At 34.4% G+C, this 26,666-nt stretch overlaps 1 protein-coding gene across 5 annotated transcripts in view; it reads left to right on the top strand.

The window, feature by feature from the left end:
- The window catches only part of LOC117411613 (protein lin-28 homolog B-like), a 58,484-nt gene extending 32,960 nt beyond the window's left edge, over positions 1-25,524 (top strand). For all 5 annotated transcript variants that reach the window (XM_059025652.1, XM_059025653.1, XM_059025651.1 and 2 more), the window contains 2 exons: positions 11,399-11,583; positions 24,932-25,524. In XM_059025652.1, coding sequence (XP_058881635.1) covers positions 11,399-11,583; positions 24,932-25,286 — 540 coding nt within the window. In that variant the 3' untranslated portion in view covers positions 25,287-25,524. The remainder of the gene's footprint in view (positions 1-11,398; positions 11,584-24,931) is intronic.
- The last annotated feature ends 1,142 nt before the right edge of the window (positions 25,525-26,666 follow it).

Genomic DNA, 26,666 nt, shown 5'->3' with positions numbered 1-26,666 from the left:
CTTTACCCTATTCCCATTAAAAATAAAACCTACTACAAAAATAATATGTAAAAAACCCCAGAAGAATGTGCCCGCGACCATGGGGATTTTGTTGTGGAAGACAGCAAAGGAAAGAAGGTACAACTTAAGTGTGCAAGTACTGTCGAGTTATGCTCAAGCATTTTGGGGGGAAAAAAATGAAAACGAAAGCCCAGAAAAAAAAAAAAAAAAAGATTTAGATAAAACTCCAATAGCTAAAAATAAGCACCGAAATATACAATTAATAAAACCCCCCAAAAATGATATAATATAATTTTTTTTTTCAAAATGCTCAAAGATTTTTTTTTTTTAGTTTTGTTTTTAAAGTTTGTTTACAGTGTATAGCTATTTTAAAAAGGTAATGGGGAAATTAGGAATTCTTACATTTAGGATTTTTAAAATTATGACCAATATTCATTTTTATTTAAATATGTAGTGAACCAAAGATCTTGGTTGTTGACATCATAACCACCATTCTTTTTTTTGTTTTATTTCAGATTTAAAAAGGTAGGAAAGGTTTTTAAAATTGAAGTGACCAGTCAAAATATCTCCTTCACCACTTTGTTTGTGGTTCTCTCTTATTTTGGTTTATATACATCCTGTGGAGTTGTATCCATCTGGCAATTTGGACAGCTTCGTCCATTTAGCATTTCCTGTGTTTAAAGCCCTTTTTATGACACACCACATGGTCAAGCCAGAAGCCACTCACTATCCTGGTTCTACCAGTTCCCATAACATGAAAATTGAGGTTGTTTGATCAGTTGTAAGGGAATACAAGCACAATCCATCTGTAGCAGTAGCTTTGTAATCGACTACCTTATGCTGGAAGAAAATAAACACCTTATAAAACTGTTTGAAGGTTCCTGACTTTTTTTAACAAAGGGTATGGTGCTATCCTTTTAATTTCCTAAATGTTTAAACCTGATCATATTGGGATTGTTAGTAACCAAATCAGAAAAGCTGTCTGAAAAAGCCATCCATCCTTTGGATATATATATATCTCTATATCTCTATATATTGAATATGAAATAAATTGTCTACACTGTTACTACATATTGAATATTATTCAACAGTTAAATGTTTAGGCAAAATTCTAAATCTTTTAACGCATGGCAAAACATTTAAGTGTTTAAGATCTAAACTTACAAATGCCCAGGACAGATGATTCGGTTTTCAAAATTTTTCCCAAAATAGGCAAATGAAAATGTTCAATTTTGCATTAACCAACTTCCATTGTAAATCATTGTCCTATGATTCAGAAAACAAGTTCATAGTAATTGTCAAAGATTCTGTTTTTGTGTGCGTTTTCCACTCAAAAGAAAATTTTATGTTTTCAAATGCATATGTTGGTTTACTTAACAATGGCACATACTTTTCTGATACTAGGAAGCCCTTTTAGTGGCTGGGTTTTTGAGTTTGACCCGAGAAGACTTCTCATGAAATCCTTTTTTGTTCTTTTAGTGGTGATAAGGAAATGCTACTTCACTGGAGCTGAACAAAATATGCTGTAGGCATTTCTAGTGCCTTCCCTTCATCTCTCTGGGTGCTCCCTCCTCCTCGACCCTCCTCCATTTTGTTTTTCTTTTCACCAGTCTTCCGGTCATGCCCTTTCTTGACCCCGCTGTGTGAACCTAAACTATGCCGGACATCGGAAGGGTGTCGGTTTCAAATTTTAACTAAAGTAATGTCTAAAAACGAGACTAGGCTGTATTTAGCATATGTTTATCAAAAATCGGCAGTCGTGAGCCCAGGAAACCTTCCACAAATACTTTAAAGCAACTTCTTTAGAAAACTATTTCACAGTTACTGCATTAAATCCCAGTTTTATTTCAAAATGATTCTACGTTTGAACCTTGACTTCAGGAATGAGGTGGGAGCAATATGTGGTGTAAAGTGCTTCAAGATAACGATAGCAGTTGAAAACTCTAGAGATAAACTAGTGCATGGCTAGGAAAGAATGGCCCCTGTTGTAGTTTTAATCTGATCTCAGTCCACATGGTTCAGTTGACATTACAACCTTTGACCTATGACTGCATGACCTAGCAAATTTAAGAGCTCACGGGAAATGGTTAGTTTGCAGTGTTAGGAAATTCCTGTTCCCTGTCCTGATGAGAATGTTGATGGGACTTTTACAAGTGCGAAATCTATTTGAGTAGTTTATCAAAATGTGTAGCAATTTTTATTTGGATTCCAGTAATGCATCAACCATGATGAATCAAAATCAAAATAAAAGCTACTCTAATTTTCTCACTGTTTCAAAGGTAGCAACAGAAATCAGGCTAGAGATAACAATAGCCCAACACATTGTATACTGAAAATCACAAATACTTTATATAGAATCATTGTAATGTATACATAGAATGTTACAAACATCAAATACTTTTATATTAATGGAGCACTAGATACGTCATATTCTTGTATGTTGTAAAAGAACAACATTTTTCCTCCGTCTCCCAATTGCATCTAACTTTTTATTGTTTTGCCATGCTTTTCTAGCCTACTCCAATGAAAGAAGGGAAGTGCAAACTGTGGGATTCACTTTATTAATCTCGATCTAATAAACCCATTTCCATTCATTGATGCACACCAAGGCACCTAAATTCACATTTGTAAAAATGTCAGCATTTAAAATACACTAAAGTCTAGCCCATTTTAAAAGTTCGCACAACTGCAAAATGAATACGAAATATACCTGTTTCCATTGAGCTTTTTTCATGCACAGAAATGTAGTGAACAAATCCACTGCAATGCAAACATAACCATTGACTGTCCAAGAACAGCTCATTGATATTTCTTTTTCAATCGGTGGTTTGTAAATAGTAGTGTCTATCAACAACAAACTGACACGATTGTCACAGTGAACTGCTCTCAGATTTAATGTAACTAGAAATATGCAGTAGGATTGTAACAAGTTGTATTTTGTGATGAATCATGTGAATATTTTAAGTGCATAAATTATAAAGGTTAGTCAATTTAAAAAAAAAAAAGGAAATACATGTCATATTTTACATTGGAAAGCATTTTTGTTTTAAAATGGCTACAATACTGTCATTGTATTTATAATTCAGCAAAATGTAAACTGAATGATGAAACAAAATATATTGTATCAGTGCTTTGACAGTTTCTTCCTGGTTAAAGTTTTCATTTAAGATGGTTGGGATTGAAGATGGAATATTTATTTAGAGAAACGAGGTGAGAGTAAATTGTTATATGTGGTTAAAGGGGTTTTTTTTGTTTGTTTTTTTGTGGATTTAATGGACTGTATCACCTTTTGTTTGTTCCTTATGAGATTCCAGGGTATAGTCATGCATGTGGGAATGCATCAAGCATGTTATCATTTTGTGACTTGCATATTAAAAGTGAATACATTTGAAATAAGTACAATTTTTGTTGTATCATATACAGTTATATCTCAGTGGATTAAATCCCTCTAAAGTGTGAAATAAAAATGTATTCAATAGATATGGATGTAGATTTTATAGGATCTTAAAACTGCAAAGAGCACTATTATATCCCCAAAGTGTTATCGCCACTAGATTCCAAAGGATGCTAACCCAAAAAAACCCACTTTAACTGTATTTAAAAACCCACTTGTTTAACTGTATTTAAAAGCTACGAGATGTGGTTTCAGCTGTCTTCACAAGTCTTGCCAGAAGATGGCAAAGCAAAAACATTGTAGCTTTTTAATATATAATTTAACATTTTTAATATTTTTGTTTTCTTTTCATCAATTACTTGTAAAAGTATATTACAAATCATATAAATATTATTTTTTCTTTGTTTTATCCTTTTACACCTTTTTGTTATTTTCATGTTTGGTGATTTGGAAAGCCTATTTGCTTTAAGCTTAGACTTTTCATTAGCAAGAAGATAAGATGCAATTCATGTTACACTATCATTAAGAAACATGTTAACCCGAATTGCCTGAAAGGTATTATTTATTTATTTATTTATTTATTTAATCTGTGTGCGTGCACGTAAACCAAGCCCATGAATCCTCACGCTTGTATTAAACTTTTTGAAAACAGAACTATGCAGTATTTGATATATGTTATGTATTTTGCATAATTGGTTTTCTGCATTTTCCCACTGAGTTCTTTAATGCAATTGATATTCCCCTCATGGGGTTTGGGGTCAGCAAAGAAATTCCTTATCGATTCCAAAGTCCATGAAATCCATTCAATCCCAGAACCTCAAAATAGGCACTAGTGTAGAAATTCAGATAATGAAGCTAATATAGTACATGATCCATGGCATGTTTGTGGTTGTTTGTTTTGTAGTAATTTTGGTTTTATCTCAGCTAGTACATTCATCAGTTATGCATCTTTTATTTTGCTATCAATAATTGACTTGTTAGAGCATAAAGCCAGCCAGTGTGATGATGCATTTTATTCTTCTGTTGGTCCAGCACCAAATTTTGGCAAAGATAAAGAATCCGTGGTTGTATGTTTTGAGATTGAAATTGTTTGGCTGCTGTCTGTTTTAGTTTTAATTTAATCCAGATTATGAAGTTAAACATGTGGTGTTTAAATTCATAATTAACCCAGGTAACTCCATAACATCAGTCATTACAAGTATTATCTTTTAGAACTACATTAATGTATATGTTGTACTGTCATTTTTAAAAAAATACCTATTATTATTATTATTATTATTATTCTAAGCATTACTGCAATCATTGTAAATGTTTCTAAACCAGCTGAAAATGATGTTTCTTAATGTCTGGTTTTCGGTCTCATTTTATGTTACAGTAGTTTTTCATTTGGGTTTACTGGCTATAGCTGCTGATGATGTTGGACAGAACTTATGAATTAAATGCATCCACAAAGCATCTTATTGCTTTGGTACATTGATTGTTAATTTCTAGGCATGGGTTTTGATTTCAGAGTTAAACCAGATAAACCCGTTTTCTACCTCAAAATGTAGTTATGAACCTGTCAGTTATGTTGTGTATCTTTTATACTGAAGTGTTTTTTTTTTTTTAAAACAATGCTCACAATTATTTTTGTTTATTAAATACTTTTAAATACATTGTTTGTCTACAGTATGATAAAATAGGTCCAGATTCCACTCTAGTGTACATGCTGCATTAAAGCCTGATTTAACCAACTAAAAAATGAACACAATCTCTAGACATTTGTCATAATTAGACAATCGTGACGGTTAGGAACAGCTGAAATGTATTTTCTAGTACTAAAATGAAACATGGTACCAATTCATTCAAACATCCCATCTCAAATGGCGGTCTAAATTCCTATTACATTTTAGTACTACTAGATATCTTCTTGGTAGGGATGCACCGATAAAGATTTTCTTGGTCGATACCGGTCGCTATTGGTTAACTCCTGTACCCATATATACCGATAATAATAGACAGTGCAGGTAAGACATTGTAAACTACTTGAACAAGACACAGGGCCTATATTTAAACTGTTTTATAATTTTATAAATGTTACAAAATGAACAGATCTCGTTTCCTTGTGTATTTGACAAAATTGAACTGTTTATTGTTGCATTTACTTCAGAAAATGAACACAAAGAATAACGTAGTATTATATTGTGTGCTTGACAGCAATTCATACATTTGTTTTGCAACAGTCACACAAGTATCATTTTGCATTTGTACTATCAAAAACACTTGTAGAATATATATATATATATATATATATATATATATATATATATATATATATATATATATATATATATATATATATAATATAAATAAATAACTTTTATAGCCACTTGCTATCAAACATTGCGTATAACTTCTACCAATATTGTACAGTAGAAAAAAAATGTAGCCTACGCAATGTCAACTACAGCAACTTCCCTTAAATTCTTCTTTTAAGCATACACTGGCTTAAATGCAGCACAACTTAAATTGTTCACTTAACCAAAAAAAAGAAATCCATAAAAATATTAAATTTCCGGTTCAAACTTGAATTTGTTATTTAACAAGATGGCACAGTAATCCATTTATGCTTCAAAATGCCACTGAATCCACTCGCCGCAGCCAATGCAGATTAAGCAAGATCAACAAAAATTACAAAAGGTCATTTTGAAGTACATTGTATAATAATAATAATAATAACTTAAACCATCAATGTTATTTAGGATTCAACCTACATTTTTTTTTTTTTTTTAAAGCATCAGAATAATATTCTACTCGCAGTTCATCGTTGGATTTAATGTAGCATCAAGTCTCTTCTGCTGCACACAACTCGCTATCCTATTGTTGTCTTCAGATATTTAAAAAAAAATTCAAAACAGCGCTCTTTTGAGACATATCTAGTGCAGGTTGATCGCACATCATACTGCAAGGCAAATGACTGTGTTCTTGGTCATTCGTAAGCGCGCCTGACCAAACATTAAATTCTGTGTTGGAAGAAATTCAAGCATGAATATCGGTTTACATTATCGACTAAAATAACAAACTGCCAATAGCCTTTTTTTTTCCCTTTATATCGGTGCCATGCTTATAAGCTTTTTTTTTTCATGCAACCAAAGTGTAGTAAAGTTGTTGCCTGCATTTCATTATAAAAAGCTTTTGCAGACAGCATGCACATCTTTTTATGGTTTTCAAATTGGCAGGGGCGGGGGGACAACCTTTCCACTTGATCAGCTCACTGGCCCTGCTCTTCTTACATGTTTTCGGTGGTATAAACTGTGGCAATCTCATCTGAAACCGAAACAAAGGGTCAGTAGAGCCTTAGAAGGCATGTTGTGGAGGCTGCTGTTTTATCACTGACACATTTTGCTGAAAATAAAACCATGGTTACCTACGTCCAAGGAAAGGGTATTGTTACTCTCTGGTGTTTTCTAGATACTGTAGATTTCTGAGAAACCAAACAATCGTCATGGTGATGACATGGAGCTGCCACTGGATTGTGGTTTTATTTCATATGAATTACATTTCCTCCCCCACATTTTTAGTATATTCTTGAAATGATCAAGAGCCAAAGGATTGACCAAATAAGCCTTGCTTAGTAGTATTCTCCTTAACTGTATGAAGAACTCTTACTAGTAAACTTACAGACTCAGTTTATTTTCACAAAATTCCTTTTAGAATAACAAACTTAATTTTGTCATGTCCACAACAACATTGCATGCTTCGTTTCTGTGAAAAAAAACAAAAAAGTGATTGTTTTTGGTTTATTTTCATTATTCTCATTTTTAATATCTGACAACATATTTGTTCACCAATATAATTAAAGTAACATTTATATTGCATATAAATGATTACAATACCCTGCATTGGATTTGTTTGCTGTGTGTTCACATGAAAACTGAGGGGGCAAGGCAATCTAACTAACCTTGCTGCAGTGTAGCACTGTAGCTTCCTGCTGTTAACTTCTCTCTAACTTCCCTGAAGTAGCAGGCAGTTGCAGGAAAGTTTCAGCAAAGTACAATATATGCAGATTCAATGTGGTTTGGGAGTGGAAAAAGAACAGCCAGTTGTTGTGCATGTGTTTTTCCAAACCATTTCCCCCAATCCCTACTGAATTAACTGAAACTGGTGTGGATTTAAATGACAATGGTAAAAATAGAGTACAGCACATTTTTACTATACAAAAAACATACCCTGATGAAATATGGACAGGATGAATTCAGCCAAAATGGGTGCGTGCACTTACCTCCATATGTGTACTGTGCTGATGTGCAGGAAAATTATACAATGTCATGATTTCTGACTAATGTGAGTAGCCCAAAGGACGGTAACTTACCTCTGATCCCTGAGTATTACCTCTGACCCCTTATTTTGTGACAGTTGTAAGTTGCTCTGGACAAGGGCGTCTGCAAAGAAATAAATAATAAAAGTCTTACTTGTACAAAATAGCAGTGACAGGCTTTGTTTACAAATTGAGTTGAGAATCATAAATCTTGTCAGATGACTTGCTGTAAGACATCTCTATTCTGTCAATTTTACAGACCAGAAAACCCCTTTGCAGATATTTTACCTCTAATGTGCTACAAAATCTGTATTTGATAAACAAAGCATCTCCAGGATCTGTTTTACATATGTTTGTTGATACATTTGGTAAAATATAACAGCCTTGCTATGAAAGTTCTTCATTAAGGTTTGTGTTACAGAACACCTCAATCTCCATTTTCACCGCAGTGCCACAGTCACACTGGGCTAAAGCACTGTATTTTTTTCCTACAGTGCATACTTTTCACTTTTTAAAAATTGTTTTAAGTGTTGCTTCATTAAAGCTGTTCTAAATTAAATGTCAATAGGACTCAAAACACAAATGTTACACATAGAAAATATGCTTTTTGTATTGTTTTCTTTCTCTCCACTGTTCATGCAATGACTACTTCCTAATTCACAGGAATTTGCATGTAAAGCTACATGTTAAAAAAAAAAAATTGTGAGTCTTATTCCACACTCAAACATGTTTTTCGCTGTTAATATGCAGTGCATTGCATACACTTTTACTTGATATAGAGGTACTATTGCACTAGTATCCATAACATCTTTCATATTCCTGCCACCTGGTTTAATTCTGTAAGGTAATCGTCCAAATGGTTGTGACTGTCCTGTGAGCAACAGGTACATTTGTGTTTTCATCCTCAGGTTGTTGAGTGTCGTAGTCTGAGAGGTGTATGGAGGCTGTCTTTCTGTCTGGTTGGCTGCCACTTGCATTTTGTCATGCACCTAGAGAAACACTTCTGATAAAACTTGTCACTTAATTAATAAATAGCTTTGGTAAGGTAGTTCATGATTTTTTGCTAACCCCGGTCTGTGAAACTAGACTTGTAATTTACAGTATTTAAAATGTTTACCTGGGGGTGGGGAAAAAAAAATCTAAGTTTGGTATCAAACCCAGTACCTTAGTCAAGCTAAAGGGGAAACTCTGCCTATTTATTTATTATTATTATTATTATTATTATTATTATTGATTATTATTGATTTGACACATCTTTTACTCAAGGCGACTTAGAAGTGCAGGGATAATTCAGCTGAGAATCCAGTAACATGGTGCTTAGGTCAGGCAAGTCCAGTGCATAGTAGGAGGAGTAGAGCGAGAGATCTACAAGTGCAATCTAAACAGGGGAGGCTTGAGGAGGCGGAGGAAGGCAATGAGAGACGGTTTACTAAGCTATAGATATAGCTATAGATTTATCTTAACCAGATATCTTATTTAAGGCTGTACATGTTTTAAAGTTAAAATCCTGTATAGCAGATTATTGACTAATTGTCTGACCACAAATGTCCTGTTTTAATGAAGATCTTGAATTTAATTTTTTTTTTACATTATTAATCATTTTATAGTACCTTAATCTGTTGTAAATAACTAATTTTAATACCATGTGTAAAAATCTGTGTAATATTTGAGAAATACAAAAGTAAAATGCAAATATTACTAAAGCTAAATCAAATGGACTATTTTATTATTGAAAATGTTAGACAAATTTCAGTCTATTAAAATATCTTAAACTGGATCTTCATTTTTGACCAATATTACTGTTTTATTTTCTGCCATCACATTATAGATTGACTTAATTTCCAAACAGTTTTATGATATAAAGTTCAACCTATATAGGTTTCTAGGTTGTGCAATGATACATTGCACTACAATGCTGCTTTGCTCCTTTTTATTTTTTTTTATTTTTCAAATCTTCACAATACGCAGATGTCGCAAAAGTAAAACGAGTGCCGTGGCACCACTAACCCGATTTTTGAATTAGAACTGTCAAGCTGCCAGACCTCGACTGCACGGCAATGGATGGTGGGTCACATTCCTTAGTGATGGGGTTGAGGATCGTTCTCCAGTGCAGAGAAACATTTGGGAATATTACCATAAATATTACCATGAAGCTAGCTTCTGTAGACTCTTGTCTGCTGGTAGGGAAAGATGATTTGTGGATTAAAGTACAGGGTTCTAGAAAATGTATTTTGAGTCACATTTTTCTGTATGAAAAATGCACACATTATTGTAAAGGTGATATTTGTTTTTTTTTTTTTGTAATGGGAATTAATTTGAAGTGGAAGCACTGAAAACATGTCGGATAGGAAAAAGCAGCAATTGGTGCGCAAAGAAAACCCAATGTGTGAAGATGCTGTGAGTCTGAGTTTGTGTTAAAGAAAATAAATGGCCAAAAAATATGATTTATTTTTCTTAGAAATATATATAGATCTCACATTGGAAAAAGGTTCAAAAGACCTTCATCAGTGTTATTGTTACAAATGCTATGAAATGACTTTTAAAAATCAAATACATATTTATCATAATGTGTGCATCTTTCAGGAAACCGAGACTTCTAAAGTGATGTCACTTTTAAGGAGTGCTAATCCTTCTTTTTTTTTTTTATTGGATTTAGTGCAATTATTATGGAGAAAAAATGACTACCTTCAAAATGCTGTTCTTGCAATATATAAAAACCAGCCCTACAGGAAGGATATCTGTTAACTAGGCAACCACATCACTCGGAGGGTTCCCTGTGTCATTGTTTGGCTCCTCATCTCATACAGCTGCTACCTATTTCAAGGGCTTGATTGTTGCCAAGAGAGCAAGTAACTAGCATTTATGGATACTGTACCTGTTCACAAGCCTGCTCCTGTTGTCCCATAGGTAGGCTATTTAGCTTTTTAGTAACATTGAGTCCTGTGCAAGAATGCATTTGTCCTTCATCCTTTAATCCTTGTACAAATGTATAGTTTCATGGATATTAAACTTCAGAACAGACATGTTAACTTTGTAAGCCCACATTTTGTGAATAGAACTTTATATTGGAGCTGTACATCAAAGCATTTTGGTCTGTTGGAGTGACTCCTACCTCTTACTAGCACTTCAGTATTATCATGTGGGGCATGGAATAAATGATTTGGTTCTCAGATCTAATGGACTAAAAAAGTACTGGTTATTTTCTCAGACTATTGGAAAATGGGAGTACTTTTGATGGAGTGGTATCTGACCCATTTGAAAATGTTACCCCACTTGTATTTTTACATACATACATACATACATACATACGTACATACATACGTACGTACGTATACATACATACGTATACATACAGTAGTCCTGGAAACAAAACTGCGTAAGCAATACAGTAAATTATTGGTGTTAAACATTTCTGGCTTTACTTTTGTTACCAAAAATGTTGAATGTAATCAGACTTAAATGGTTAAGTTGCAAATCAACACCTTTAAAAAAAATAAATAAATAAAAAAACTCAATCTTGTTTAAATGTAGACCCAGCAATAAAACAGAAAGAATGATTACAAACTATTGGTTTCATAATGCCCACATATTTATAAAATCTATTCAGACAGTGTGCTGATTTAAAAAGCAAGCACAACCATGAAGCCATGTCATTGGCTCAGCAATCAATTTAGATCTAAATGCCTGTGCGTTCTTTTCTGTTGCAGAGCAAGCTTTACATGGAAGGATTCCGAAGCCTTAAAGAAGGAGAGCCGGTGGAGTTCACGTTTAAAAAATCTTCCAAAGGCTTTGAATCCTTACGGGTTACGGGTCCAGGAGGCAGCCCCTGCCTCGGCAGCGAGAGACGACCCAAAGGGAAGACTGTGCAAAAAAGAAAAACGAAGGGAGACCGGTAAGCAGGACCGCTTTGCTTCTGGGTACATGGGCCATAATGTCAGCATTGAGAGATGTAGGCTTTGACATGAGGGTTTCCAGTATTTTGTGTATCCATTTCTCCTTGTGGTTGCATTTTTCAATGTCCAACAAGTGAATGTTATAAGATACATTTTATAATAACCCAAGCTTGATTTTTATCAGCCTGTACTCCACCGGGATAACCCATAGCTAGGTTTATTTATTTTACATTTTTTTTGCAAAGTACCAGGACCAGAGAATCCATCTGGCTGCATCAAGCTCTTACTATGGATCGGTGGTTGATGCAATCCAGGGGGATAACCCAGTCCTGTGGAATGCTCTAAATGGGTTGGGCACATGTAGCCAAAAAAGGCTATAAAAAAAAAAAAAAAAGCAGGCAGTTTAAGCACTCTTTTGTGTGTGTTTTATTTATTTAGTTAGTTGAACATTTTTTTGTTTGCAAATAAATAACTCTCAAAATAAATGGTACTGCGTCTTTTTAAATCTGATGAGACTATGCACAATGGAGCCCAGGTAGAGCAAGTATGGAAACAAGTGGGCACAGCTGTAGATGCTGGGTTGGCAGGCAATCTTCTGTGGGTGTTCGGGAGGTAGTTACCTGCTTTCAGTCCGGGAAATAAAAAGGAGAATTGTAGTCCTTGGTTTGGCTGCTGTGCTCTGCTTCTTGCCCTGGGTTCGTTCCCCCCACAAGTGGAGAGACTGCTCTTTGTGTACACCTGTGGCTGGACTGAATTGATTGTTAATTAATCAATTAAGTCCCATCCACAGTCTGCATGTGTATTTGGCAGGGATAGTATTAACCCTAACTGGAAGAACAGTAAATGATATATTTATTTACAGGGGCTTGCACTGCATTTAATAGAAATGCTATTATGTGCAATTCATAGTTCTGCATACTGTATTGCAGGTGCACAGTAAAACTATCAGTTCCTCATTTGAGGTTTAAATGCACATGGTGCTTGTACCATGTCAATGAGTTCAAATCTCATGTTGTGAAGTATTGTATTTTATTTTATTTTATTTTATTTTATTTACAGTACCTAAGAACAAGTGTCTTAACTTGACTAGTCTTTCAAAATTGATTGGAATGATACGATTATAAAAACATATTTTATAATTTTTTCTAACCAAACTGGATGATCCTGGTTTAATTTAATTTTGTATTCCTTCATTTAAAAAAAAAGAAAATAGTATTTATTGAGAGAGATTTTAGTCAGAACTTGATGAGATGTTACATTTTACAATCCTTGGTCTACAGATTCACAGCTTAATTTATTAAGCATTCCTGTGTGGGAAGAGTTATGTTTTTGTAAACCCTCTGTCGCCCCTTAACTGCTAATTTCTCGTAAACTATTTCAGATGTCCACTTGATAATTTCAGAGTTACAAAGATACACTTTTATTGTTTTGGTGGTGGACTAGAAAAATGTTATTCAGACTGTTTGTTTGTTTATTAACCAAAACCCAGCATTCCTATTGCTTTGCTAAAAGGTTTTGGCCAGACACTTGTGGTTTATTAAAAAGCCCTGAAAACGCACATGTTGCTTATTTGAGCTTCCTGAATGTTCTCATATTAAAGAGTTTAAAGAGACTGGCAGTGGTGAACAGTGACGACATGTTTTAATGATTTAACTTTGTCTGCAACAGTTCATGACTGGGTCTCCTTTTTGGTAATGTGTCTCAACACATTACTTTCCTGCCACTTTCAAAATAGTACAAACCATGTCTACTGGTCTTGATTCATTCAGTTTTCAGTTTAAGCACACCTTACCAGGAATCATTTGACACTTAATTATATTTTTAACAATTGGATATAAAATGTATCCCACTTAGGTAGGAGGTGAAAATTTAATTTTAGGATAGGTACACCCTCGTGTTTGTCTTGAGAGTTAAGCCTTTACCTTGGTTTTAAATTTAGATAAAGAAATGATTTTAATATCCCATGCATCTAATTTGTATATGGATGAGAGGAATGGTCATGATAAGTGTGGTACCATTAAACTGATTTTAACTGGAGTAATTATTTTGGCTGAGTTTCTTCATTGGGTTGTTTTTGCTTATGGCATTTGGGAGCACACATGGGTTTTTTGACTGATTTGATGGAAGGTCGAGCTGGGCACCAACATCCTGTTGTGCTGGGGAAGGAACAGTAGGGCAGGATAAAGTATGGCAGATGTTTAAGTGGAGAAGTTGGCTGGTAGCTGAGGTTTATAAGTGTGCAACCAGTCAATCAATGCATTATTTGGGCTTTAGACACTATCCATATTCATGTTATGGGACATTTATAAGACTGCCCCAAACTGCCTACATCTCTGATTATTTTGGTACTGGTATAAGAACAAAAATGGTAGCGATTGTCTTTATATTTCGTACACTGCTGTTTGGTAGTAATGGTTGAATTCTGTAAGGATGTCTATTTAATAGTGAATTCCCTTTTATAAAAAAATCAAGTAAAATCAAGTTACGAATTTTAGATGACTGTGCAAAATATCTATAGCCTTTAGTTTCAGGAAACCAAGGGAAAAAATAGGATTAACGAGAGGTGTGTTTTTTTTTTTGGAATCAGCAATTTTTGTTCTCGTTTCCTCCTCAATTTGGAAAGCCCAATTCTTATTTCAACCCAACTCACCGCTGCCACCCCTGCGCTGACTCGGGAGAGATGAAGACGGACACATGCGTCCTCCGAAACATGTGAGGGTAGCCATCTGCTTGTTTACACTCTGCAGGCCCGCCATTCAGCCACCTCACAGCTACAGTGTCGGAGGACCACGCAGATCTGGGCAGCTTACAGGCAGGCCCGCAGGCACCCAGCCAGTCTACAGGGGTCGCTGTTGCGCGGTGAGCCGATGACACCCGGGTGGTGCTCCACCAATTGTGCGCCACCCCCTGGGAACTCCCGTCCACGGTAGGCAGTGGAATAGCCTGGACTAGAACCGTTGACCTCCAGGCTATAGGGCGCATCCTGCACTCCACACAGAGTGCCTTCACCAGATGCGCTACTTGGGAGCCCCCTAGAGTTAGACTTTTTAAAATGAAAAAAAGATTCTGTGAGCATGAAAGCATTCCATTAAACAAACTCATTCAGTATTGTCTTCTTTCATAGAGTAAGTTGGTTATCTGATAAAGCGTGATAATTTAATTAATTATATGTATGCTCAGTGGTATCTAATGTGTGCACATTTACAATAAGTTAAGAAAAAAATATTGTCTAAATAAAAACTGCACATGTAGGCACTGTCTAAAATTAGGTTTATTTTCTTTTTTTGCTGTTTCTTTTGTGGATCTGAATTCTTTCAGGCATGAATTAACAGTCCAGATCTTTTGAGGTCTGTCTATTCTGACCCCTGACCTCTGTTCTTACAAGGTCAACATCTAAGGCCATGAGATTAAGGCAGTTTAAAGCCTGAAATGGTAAATGGAATGAAAAAATTAGCTTGCCCATTTCAGAAGCAAAACATCAAAGTTGTCAAAGAATTTTGCTTATTTTCCAATTAAGGAGTGAAACTAGCTAATTGTGTGCTATTACAAAGTTTTGCAGCCAGCAAGGCTTTTCTTTAAATACCACAGCAAAATAAACAATTATGTCAAAGTTGTGAAACTGATTTTAATATTGATTTAAATAAAGTAGCAGTTACATAACACTAAGAATTGAAATATTAAAAACATGATAAAACACATCGAAACATTATCCTACCTGAATGTTTGTTTTTGTTTGTTTGTTTATATTTCTGTTTAAAATCTAATTGTAAATTAGGTAAGCTATTTAAATTGTGTGTGTGTATGTGTGTAATATATATAATATATATATATATATATATATATATATATATATATATATATATATATATATATATATATATATATATATATATATATATATTAAAAATATATATATATATATAAAAAATATTAATTAGTAAATATGCAATAGTTCAATCTGTTCTTATGATGAGGTTTTAACCAGTCACAAGCTATATATTTAAGTATGTATAAATAATTACACACGCATAGAGAGCAGGGCCAAAAGTTTTGGATCGCCCAATAGAATTAATTTAATTTTGCTTCATAAAGTCGAATGAAACCTGCTGAATATTGTTACGTTAACATACTTAGTTACTGCTTTCTAGTTCCCTATATTTAATGAATAACTGACACATTGAAAAATGTGACATGAAATGCTGTACCACTATTGTGGCTTCCAGCAGACCTTTGCCTTTATCATTTTTTAGTTTCTTTGATTTACATGATACATAAAATATTAGTTATGTTCCCTTTTTATTTTTTAATTGAATCAATCCTAAAATACACTGTCAAAAGGTTGATTATATTTATTACTAAAGTTTTTAATAGAACACTAAACCAGTTTATAGGTTATGAATGCATTAACTGAAATGGTCTGTGTCTTATTTTGTGTGACATGGTTTTTGATCATCAATGTACTGTAAACTTGAATAGAACCAAACCACCAACAATTTAGTATTGATGACATCAATGGAAAGTTATCTGCCGATTTTTGAGAATGTTTCAATTTTCAGAAAGCATCTATATTGGGAGATCTACGATTTCGGCTATTTCTTCAATGGTAAACCTTAAATTAGAAGTACACACACAATTGTAGTGTTTTCTTCAGTTTTTCAACTTTGTTATCGATTTCTTCTGATGTCATAGTTATACAGATAAAGGTAACTATTATTATTATTATTATTTATTTCTTAGCAGACGCCCTTATCCAGGGCGACTTACAATTGTTACAAGATATCACATTATACATTATTTCACATTATACAGATATCACATTATTTTTACATACAATTACCCATTACAGTTGGGTTTTTATTGGAGCAATCTAGGTAAAGTACCTTACTCAAGGGTACAACAGCAGTGTCCCCCACTGGGGATTGAACCCATAACCCTCCGGTCAAGAGTCCAGAGCCCTAACCACTACTCCACACTGCTATACAGGTATAGTTTGTGTTTATTTTATTTATTTTTTGTTTGTTAAGTCCTGGACAGAAAGCTGGACTGTAACTTGCAGTTTAATGTAAAATATCAGAATGATTTAAACTGACAATCCAAACAAGCTCACATTGCTTGTTTGTTTATTGGTGTTCTAATCTTTTTATTATGTAGCTTTTATTTAAAATAAAAATCAGCAGTTTGTAAAAGTTTACATGGTGAAAATAGGAATTACAGTTCATAAAATGATTGCAATGCCTGTGAATATGACTTTAAATTCTCTTTTTAAACTATCAACACAATATTCACAAGTTTCAGTAACTAAAGCAAGCAGTGGCATACGTAAAACCATTTTTTGTACAATGTATAATTTCTTGTACTATTTTTATTACAATTTTCTTTTTATAAATGTAATGTGGAAAGTTTTTTTGCATCACCCTACATAATTAACTGATTTTGCTTCATGAAGTCCAATGAAACCTGCTGAAATAATGTTATGTTAACATATTGAATTGCATACCGCTTTGTAGTTTTATATACTTTTTTAGATTTCTAAATATTTCTAAAATATGTTTATTGTTTTTCTTTTGTTGTTGGTATGGCTCAGTCCTAAAAATCTAGGTGATCCAAAACTTTTGGCCATAGCTGTAGGTTTGCTTTGTTTGTTTAACTGCTTTATTAGTGTCTACAGTTAGAATGTACAGTTTTGGTTTATATGGTGTTTTCTATATTATAACTAGGACTTACTTTTTATTAATTTGCTTTTTATATACTGTATGAAATGTTTTAGTTTCAGTTACTTTCTACAATGCTTGGGGGTTATTTTGTTTCAATATGTATAGCAGTAACTCAACAGTACTTGCACATTCAGTTGTACCTTCTTACCTTTGCTGTCTTCTACAAAAAAGTATTTATGGTCACGGGCACATTCTTCTGGGGTTTGTGTGTAGGCATTTTTTTTACATTTCACCACAATTTTCAATTCTGTTTTAAAGCCTCTGTATCTTTGCTTTTAAGTACTGCGAACAAGCCTCTATTCCTAATTGTAATCTTGTTTTAAATCTTGCAAACGGAGTCTCCAATAGAAATGTAGGAGTGTGCTGCCACTCAGTAGTTTGGGTGGGTTTAAAGTATTCAGAACGAAGTCAGAATACTTGTAGTAGGTGTGTGTGTGTGGTTGTGTTTTTTTTTGTTTTGTTTTTGTTTGGTCTTTTTTTTTTAATAGGAAAGGGATGGTCAATGTGAATTGAGTAACCATTTCCACTGTTTTTTCTGGTGTTTATTGGCTGTGCACTCTGATTTCTTTTTTTTTTTTTTTTTTTTTTTTTTTTTTTAAATCGAGGGTTTTTTTATCGGTTAAAACCGAAAATCAGAACACTAATTAAACACAACATTATACTAATAAACTCAATAAAATAACACAGTAATAACTAACATTTTGCTTTAAGGTCTCCACAAACCAAAAAAATAATTTTACAAATAAATGCCACAGAGGACTTTTTTTTTCTAAAAGGAGGGAAAAAAACATGTAGAACCAGACTACATACCCCAAAATTAGTTGTTTATTAAAATATTTACATTTATATATAAAATTGTTGTTGTTGTTTATTATTATTATTATTATTATTATTGTTATTATTTTGTTTATTGGGTGTGTATTTTTATATTCTAAAGAATCAGAATGTTGATTTGGTGTAAACAGCTTTGAAAATGTCTTTCAGAGTTAATTTTAAGAGTTGTGTGTTTTACAAGTTTCAAACATTCATGTTTTGAAAATCGGTGCAAACATTTCTCTGGATTAAAAGTTTAGCAGATATGGGTGTACATTTTTGGATTTGAATAGTGGTATTTATTTTCAAAATGAAAACTATATAAATGTGAATAATATTTACTTTTTACATTGCATTGATGAAGTTTCTTTTGGTATTTCTGAATTTACTACAATTTTAAAGTGTTTTATAGTTTGCTTGAGCAATATCTGTGTAGTAGTAGTAATTGCTGAAAATAAATGGTTTAAAGTTACTCAAGATTATGAATTGGGGAACTATGTATTAAAACTATTAAATCAGAAAATAATGTGTAAATTATCAACCGTACACTCAACTTTAGTGTTTTAAGAGATTTTAAATTTTGTTTTATCCATTAAAATAAATAAAATGATTGATTTGTGAATGGAGAGAGGTGGGGGTTGGCAGGAATAGGTAGCTGGCCTCACAGGAGCCGGGATCTAACCCACATTCCTGTGCCCTTCCCCCTCCTTGCTCGAATATAAGATGCCACCATGCTTGACCCCATGCAGGCTACTTGATTACTCATGTAGAACTTTACTTTGTTTGCTTTAAATGCAGATGATACACAGTTAACATTTTCCTTATGTGACTCATTGTTTTTCCTTCCATTTAAATTGATTTAAATTATTCCTAACATGTTTCCAATTTTAAATCACTTTCACATAAATCTGGCCCTTTTTTTTTTGTTTAATATAATTATAGAAAATACTATTTTTGAATGAATTTGAAAACGGCCCTGTAGAGTAAGACACGTGAAAAGTGGCTTTCCATTGGAAATGTTTAAATGTTTGTCATGTTGACTGCCACACATCTGCAGCCTTTCCCATTAAAGCACAGTGTGTTTTGTTCTCTATATTTAAATGAGCAGTCCAAAGCTTTTATTTTTAGTATATTACTGTTGTGTTTGCACCTAAAGGACCCAATGATACTTGGTATTAAATATGTTGCTTGTTTTGACAAAGGCCTTGATGTGTTAAGTGCTTTACACCAGATGCAGTTAGCACCATTTTTATGGAAGGAAAATTTTAATTTAATTTTACTAAACTGGTGAACATTTGAGTCCTCCAAATTAAACTTCTGAGGTGCAAATTGTATTTTGATGTAAAGATCTTGAAAAACCCCGTAGATTGTTCTCTATTTGTAACAAGTACAAGTCAAATCTACATAGGGAATACAGTTTGTTTATTTATTTATTTATTTATTTATTTATTTTATCATTTTAACTATCAACATAAAGTAGAGCAATAATATAGCTGCAGCAAACTAGGTGTTTAGGAATACAACCTCAGCAGTATTTTTTGTTTCTTCTTTAAATATATATTTATCCATGATAAACATCTACTTGTGTCTTGATTTTTTTTATTTGCCCTTTCTAATTTATTTTAGTGGTCTTTTAAAGAGTGAGTAGCAGGGTTCAGAAAAATCTAGCCCTGTGTTGCTAGAACTGTTTTGAATAACGTCACAGCTATTTTCAAAATGGCCGCTCTAGTGCACTGATGGTGTAAGAATTACACGTTTTGGTTGGTTGTTTGTTTGTTTGTTTGTTTGTTTTAAAATCACTCTTCCAGTGGTTTTAGGCCCTGTCCACACTACATAACTGATCTTGAGAAACATACTCAAAAACATTTTAATTCAGCTCAAAGTGTCCACACTAAAATACCGTTTCAGCACAGAGAATCCATAATGAATGAATGAATGATTTATTGATTGCAATTGCAGATGATTTAATGAACTGTGATGGGCGCTTGGGGCCCAAGTGAATAGTAAATTTGGCTGGAGTCTGTGGGTGCTTGACGGCTACCTGTGCGAGGCCGGCTGAAAAAAAACATGAACAGTTACATGCATCCCAGTGCCGCAGATAGGAAGTGGCTATGGGCCACCTCCTGCCAAAAAGACGAGGCTGCCAAACCTTGAATGGAAAATAATAATAAATGTTTAACGCACCCCACAGTGGCGACTGCCACCTACCCCCCAAATATTGAAAATGTAATGAAAATGTGCAGCTGAGACACGGCCCGTCCTCCAGAGCATGACTGCGTTGGGGGAAAGAGCCCAGCCTCTCCAGCCCGACCACGCACCCTGCAGAACTAAATACGAACCGCACAGCACTCTGGTAAGGAAAAAAACCCTACTCCACATATTTTTTATTTTTTGATGTAGGGGGAAACCTCAGGGAATCCGTGGCTGAGGGTAGCCCTTCCTCCAGGCTCTAAGCGGTCAACTCCTGTTTTGGCTTCCCAGCACGTGACTGAGAGGCCGAAACAAAAGAAGCGACATGGGAGAGTAACACACAGAGCCTTTGTGCACCTGCTGATGACGTGTTGGTTAGGGGGGATTCTCCTTCCAGAAAAGCAACCAAGTTTAGAATTCATGTTTAGTTTGATTTAATGCGTACACACACTATTAATCCAGTTACAGTTCCTAGCAGCGCAATGGCCCTATAGGACTATAATATGACATTATCCAACCATGCACTGTATTTTATGTTTACAACCCGACAAATATGGAGCCTGTGCTGATTTAAGACCTAGCGCTTCATAGCATGAACGTTACAGCTTTTTTTTTTTTTTTTACTTTTTAAACGCAAGGTACATTTGATCATAATGTGTGCATTTTGTTTTGAACGCTGAAGTTCTCCTTGACCGATTTCATTGCTCCAGATATCAGTATACCTTGATTTCGGCATTTGATCACATCACTCCATGATCCACCATTTTGCAACAAGCCTCAAACTGTATACAGTACAGCAGTATTGCTAGTCGTTTTCAACTCCTTTAGGTTCCTGTTATGAGTACTGTATTTGTAATGTCCACGCTCCAAAACATATCCGAAAGCATTTTGGGATATTGGAGGATACACAAAAAATATAGTTTGGTATTACAGCATCCACCCTTCTGACAAATCCCACTACATGATGCGATCTAATTTAGAACCAGACTTGAGACTACCGTGTAAGGTGGTCTCGCGTCCGGTTTTCGATTACGGTATTAAACACTGTGTAATGTAGATGCTAACCGTGTTTAGTGCTTTTAAGCCGGTTAAAAGGTAACTAATACGGTTTAAAGGCATAGTGTGGACAGTGCCTTAAAGGACTGATCTCAAACCCCAGTGCACTAGAGTGGACATTTTGAAAAGAGCTTTGAAACAGACTTTAAAGTTAACTGTACAAAGTTGTTGGGATGTTAACAATGAAAAGAAAAATTACAGTTACATTATTTCAACAATTGTAGCAACACATGGAGACGTGACTATTTTTTGGAACCCTGCTACTTACTATTTTTAAGACCTTGCTGCAAAAGATAGTATACAGTATAGCTGTAAATGTGCTGGGCTGTGTGGTCCAGTGGTTAAAGAAAAGGGCTTGTAACCATGAGGTCCCCCGGTTCAAATCCCACCTCAGCCACTGACTCATTGTGTGACCCTGAGCAAGTCACTTAACCTCCTTGTGCTCCGTCTTTTGGGTGAGACGTAATTAAGTGACTCTGCAGCTGATGCATAGTTCACACACCCTAGTCTCTGTAAGTCACCTTGGATAAAGGCGTCTGCTAAATAAACATAATAATAATAATAATAATAATAATGTTATTGAATAATATTTTCATTTTACCTTGGAAGAAGAGTAAATATGTATTCTTGTATGACTTTCCATTTAATATATATTTTATTCCAATTTTAAAAGAAAAAAAAAAACATTTTGTAGCCAAATAATCCATCATTTTTTTTGACACATTTTTATCTTCTCTGAAATAGATTTCTAAAACCAATATGTATTTGACTATTTCATTTGATAAATTAATGGCACTGGTATGGCAACATCTGGGTACGTAGCAGGATACAAATATAAACCTTTTCCAATAAGGTCATTTTGTCAAACCTTCCTTTCTAATTTACATTCTCAGTATTTATTTACACAATGGTGCTTTTGTCGTCTCCTGAGCTGTTAAATGGCACAATACCTTGAAAACAGGAAGTTACCTATGAGGCCCCAGTAGAATGAAGGGCTCATTTCCTTTGTCTGTTTGCTTTTGTTGCAACTGCTTAATCATTCTAAATGTACAAAAAAAATCTATATGTTATGAGATCTCCATAAAACACCTTCTATGCTGTTTTATCATAATTTTTTATAGGGTTTTTTTTTTTTGTGAAATATTGTACAAAATATTTACTAGCTAGATTAGTAATTTTAAATATATGCCATATACAGCAAGGTAGGGTATATAAAGTTTATTTGTAAATGGCTCAAAAGATATTTGTTTATTTATTTATTTTTTTTAACAAAAATGTGCTCATGTCAAAGGTTTTTAAAACAAAGAATATGTTTGGCGCACATGCAAATGGAAATAAAATGATGCATATTTTAGTTCAGAAGGTGATTGGTGCAGTACATATCTAGATAGAATCGTACTGGTGTGTACCAGAGGGTTAACCCTAACAGTTGATTTGAGCATGCACGAGTGACACTGTGTGCTATTGCATGTGTGCTTGAGGCTTGTTGACCATTCCTTTTTGGTGTAAATCCCCTGAGAACGAAAAGCATTTTGGAATTGGGGTGGGGGGTGGGGGGGGTGATTGACATGGAATGAATAAATAGTCAGAAGAACAGAATAAATACCACCCCTCCCCCTTGAGCTAAAGCACACTCAAACGGTCCCACTCACCCACTATCACACGCACACACATATATACAATTTAAAGCCGTCCTGTTAAAGAAGAGCCTTATGTGACCTCCGTTCACTGCAGCAGCTGCCCCAGAGTATGTTTGGTTTTATCCTACAATAAACGAATGAAAGAATACATTTACTGAATTCTACCCTCGGATATATAGATGGCTCTACAGTATATATGAAGGGCACAGGGAAGGAATAATGGTAACCCATTCAAAGTGGGATAGTATCAACAACATGCTATCCCACAGTACTTTCCTCCATCTTGTGCATATTGTTAGATAGCACCACACAGTCAGTTTTGCTTTTCATTTTAAAAGGCTGCTGTTTTAAAGAAACACAATTCTGTCCCCTAATGGATTTTGTAAAAAAAAAAAAAAAAAGCGCGCAAGCATTTTCTGGTTTTGTTCTATAGGAACAAAGTCTCACATTTTTACAGAGGTGGGTTTATTTGTAATTCAAATTTTAGGTAGAAACAAACACAATTTGCATTTCAACATAATAACGTAGTGTTTTATGTTAACTGATGGCTCTGACCATGTGATCCAACCAAAGATCTGTTTAATTATATATATATATATATATATATATATATATATATATATATATATATATATATATATATAAATGTAATGTGTTTTATTTTTAAAATCTTAAGGTCACTGAGGACCCTTGAATTGAAAGCAGCCTCAACAGCAGATTGGTGGCCCGTTGGTGGGGTGCAATGGTTCATTAACGCGGATAACAGTGCATACCATTGTGGCTGATTTGTAAATGGATTTGTCCATAAATCCAGCATTCTTTGTTGGAGGCAGTATAAACGAATTGGTCAAACATATTTGCTATTTTAGAGAATTTTTCTGTAGGAAAACGTAACCAAGTAATTGTATTTCTCAGTGCAACGTGCTGTGAGCACAGATGCTACAGCAAATTTAAATATTCTGTTTGTGGAATTTTGTATTGTACTTTCCTCTTGAGACCCCTGACTGAATGGTTATGTCCTGTTCCTTGCCCCTCAAAAAAACACAGGCTGTTTTGGGCTGCTGTCACCTCCTTGTTTGATTTAATTTTTAGTGTTTTATTCTTGCCTTTTAGTGTTGAAGCCAGTTTGAGGTACATTTTATTGGGCAATTATTTTATTTGCTCTGCTGTTTGTCAGATTTCTGTTTGCTGGTCCTAGTACACACTTTTGGAATGTTCCCAGTCTGCTTGTGGATGAAATTGAGTTTGTGGCTGCTGATGTCTTATGATACCTTTTAAAATGTGTTATTGTTTTATTTACAACTGAATTTCAAATTAATTACCAGCTTGTGCAGCATCTGTATGACGTGTCATGTAATGTGTCCAGGTGTACAACTTCCCAATGTATGTATCCGATATGAGAGATTTGTGACTTACATTTACAAGTTTTAGCGCACAATTGGAAAAATATGTAGAACATACTTTATCAATGCAGATGTCCTTTTGCTAGGACAAAGTTGCATATACAGACAATAAAAAAAATCAGAATATGTAGGGCAGTATTTTTTATTTTTATAATCGTTATTTTGAATGGACAGACACATAGTACATTTGTCAACTTATGTTTTTAATGTGACAATTTTGGGGCTTTGGTGCCATCTAGTGGACTTTTGTGGTATCGAGTTTTATTTTTATTTAAAAACAATATATTAAACACACGTTAGTGTTGTACTTAAGCATCTGTTGGCGATATAAAAAAATCCTATGATTTTTTTCATTTATATATGGTTATAATATGTTTTTGTCATCAAATTGAATAAAATGTTATGGTGCCGCTATGGGGCTTCCATAATTTATTTAATACGTATATCTATTTGTGTGTGTGTGTGGTGGGTTTTTTTTTTCTTTTTAATTCTCAAATGAATATCCTCATATATATTTTCTTATTCTAATAGATGCTACAACTGCGGTGGCCTGGATCACCATGCTAAGGAATGTAACCTACCGCCTCAGCCAAAGAAGTGCCATTACTGTCAAAGCATCATGCACATGGTGGCAAACTGCCCTCACAAAACTCTACAGCTGCCCACTGGTTCTCAGGGAAGACATGAAGCAGAACTGCAACCCTCTACCTCCTCTTTCCTGAGAGAAGGGACCTGCTCAGTCCCACCGCAAGCTCAGGAGGGCAGGCCTGAGACGGTGGAGCGATCAGGCCGTTCCCCCCAAGAAGTTTCCTCAAGCAAGTCTTCTGCATCCCTGGAAGACCCCAGTAAGAAAGGGCCTTCTGTTCAGAAACGGAAAAAGACTTGAATGAAGCTTTATTAAAGTTTATCAAGCTTGTACCCTCTTTTTTAATTTTGATACAGCATCTACCTCATACTTGTAAAAGTACAGGGGAAGGGATTCACTCAAAGCAGCTCCACTTTTTAAACTACTGTCTTAAAACTGTGAATTTTTTAATTTTTTTTATTATTATTTTAATTTAACCTTAACCAATCCATCTACACAGATTGTGGTCCTAAGTGCACATTTTAAGGATGGCTTTAAATTGTAATTCATTTATATATATATATATATATATATATATATATATATATATATATATATATATATATATATATATATATATATATATATAATCTAGCACGCCATCCTTTTTATGTGGTTGCAGTTTTCCATTCCAAACATGTTCAAACTCATTCAATCAGTTGCCTTGTTATGGAGAAGGAAATCAACTTTGTTGGAAGAGCAACTTAATTTATTTTTTTTTTTTTAAAACGACTATTCCTAGTCAGAAACCAAAGGATACTTTGATACCCCAGGAAACAAGACACCAAGGAAAACCTTAACACACCAGCCTGGGGAAAACATTCTTATGATGCAAATATGGCAGCATTTGACCCAATCTAGGCAATATATTGTATTTAAAGTGCTGCCACTGCCTTCAGCATTTCTTTCTTATCCTTTCTAAATGAATGTGTCTTTGGTGTGCCTGTGTCAAGTGCTGTTTTACCAGATATTTTATAACAAATTGATATCTGTGAACTGTAGTATCCGTATTGCTTGAATGTTTTGTTCCTACTGCCATCTAGAACCTGTTATTGTTGTAAATGCAAAGGCAGCAGTAAAGGAGGGCTGCCCCCCAGTAGAGGGTCCACATGGCCTGCATTTGTGCTTTTGATTATAGTGCCTAATTGAATTAGGCGCACGTTAAACTATTACACAGCCTCCTATTTAATCTCTTTATGCCAAAGGAGAACGTTACCAGAAAATCTCATAAAAGACAAGACTGATGATAAAGGGGGTTTCTTTTTATAAATTGCAATATTGCATTGATATCAAGGGGTTATGTTTTGCTTTGTCTAGCATGTATTGGAACACGGCTGGTTACATTTTATATAAGAAAGTTAGTAACCCTATTGAATTTAATGTCTGCAGAATATATATAGGAGACAATCTACTAACGCTGAACCTATCAAACAAGCTGGCATTTGTTTTGAAAGTATATTTTAGTTGTTTTCTTTAATGGACCTTTTAGGAAAATGTGGTACTGTTTGTGTGTAACTCCACTCAAAATGAATTAGATGTGGCCACAAGATATATTTTCAATCCGAGACCAAATAGTCTTTCCTCTTTAGTGTGTTGAGATTTACTGCTGCGTCTGTTGACAACTGATCAGGAGGTGTTGCC

This window comes from Acipenser ruthenus, chromosome 6 (assembly GCF_902713425.1).
Source record: "Acipenser ruthenus chromosome 6, fAciRut3.2 maternal haplotype, whole genome shotgun sequence".
Lineage (NCBI taxonomy): Eukaryota > Metazoa > Chordata > Actinopteri > Acipenseriformes > Acipenseridae > Acipenser > Acipenser ruthenus.
The sequence above is the reverse complement of the archived record's forward strand: the minus strand, read 5'-3'. Positions and strand labels throughout refer to the sequence as shown.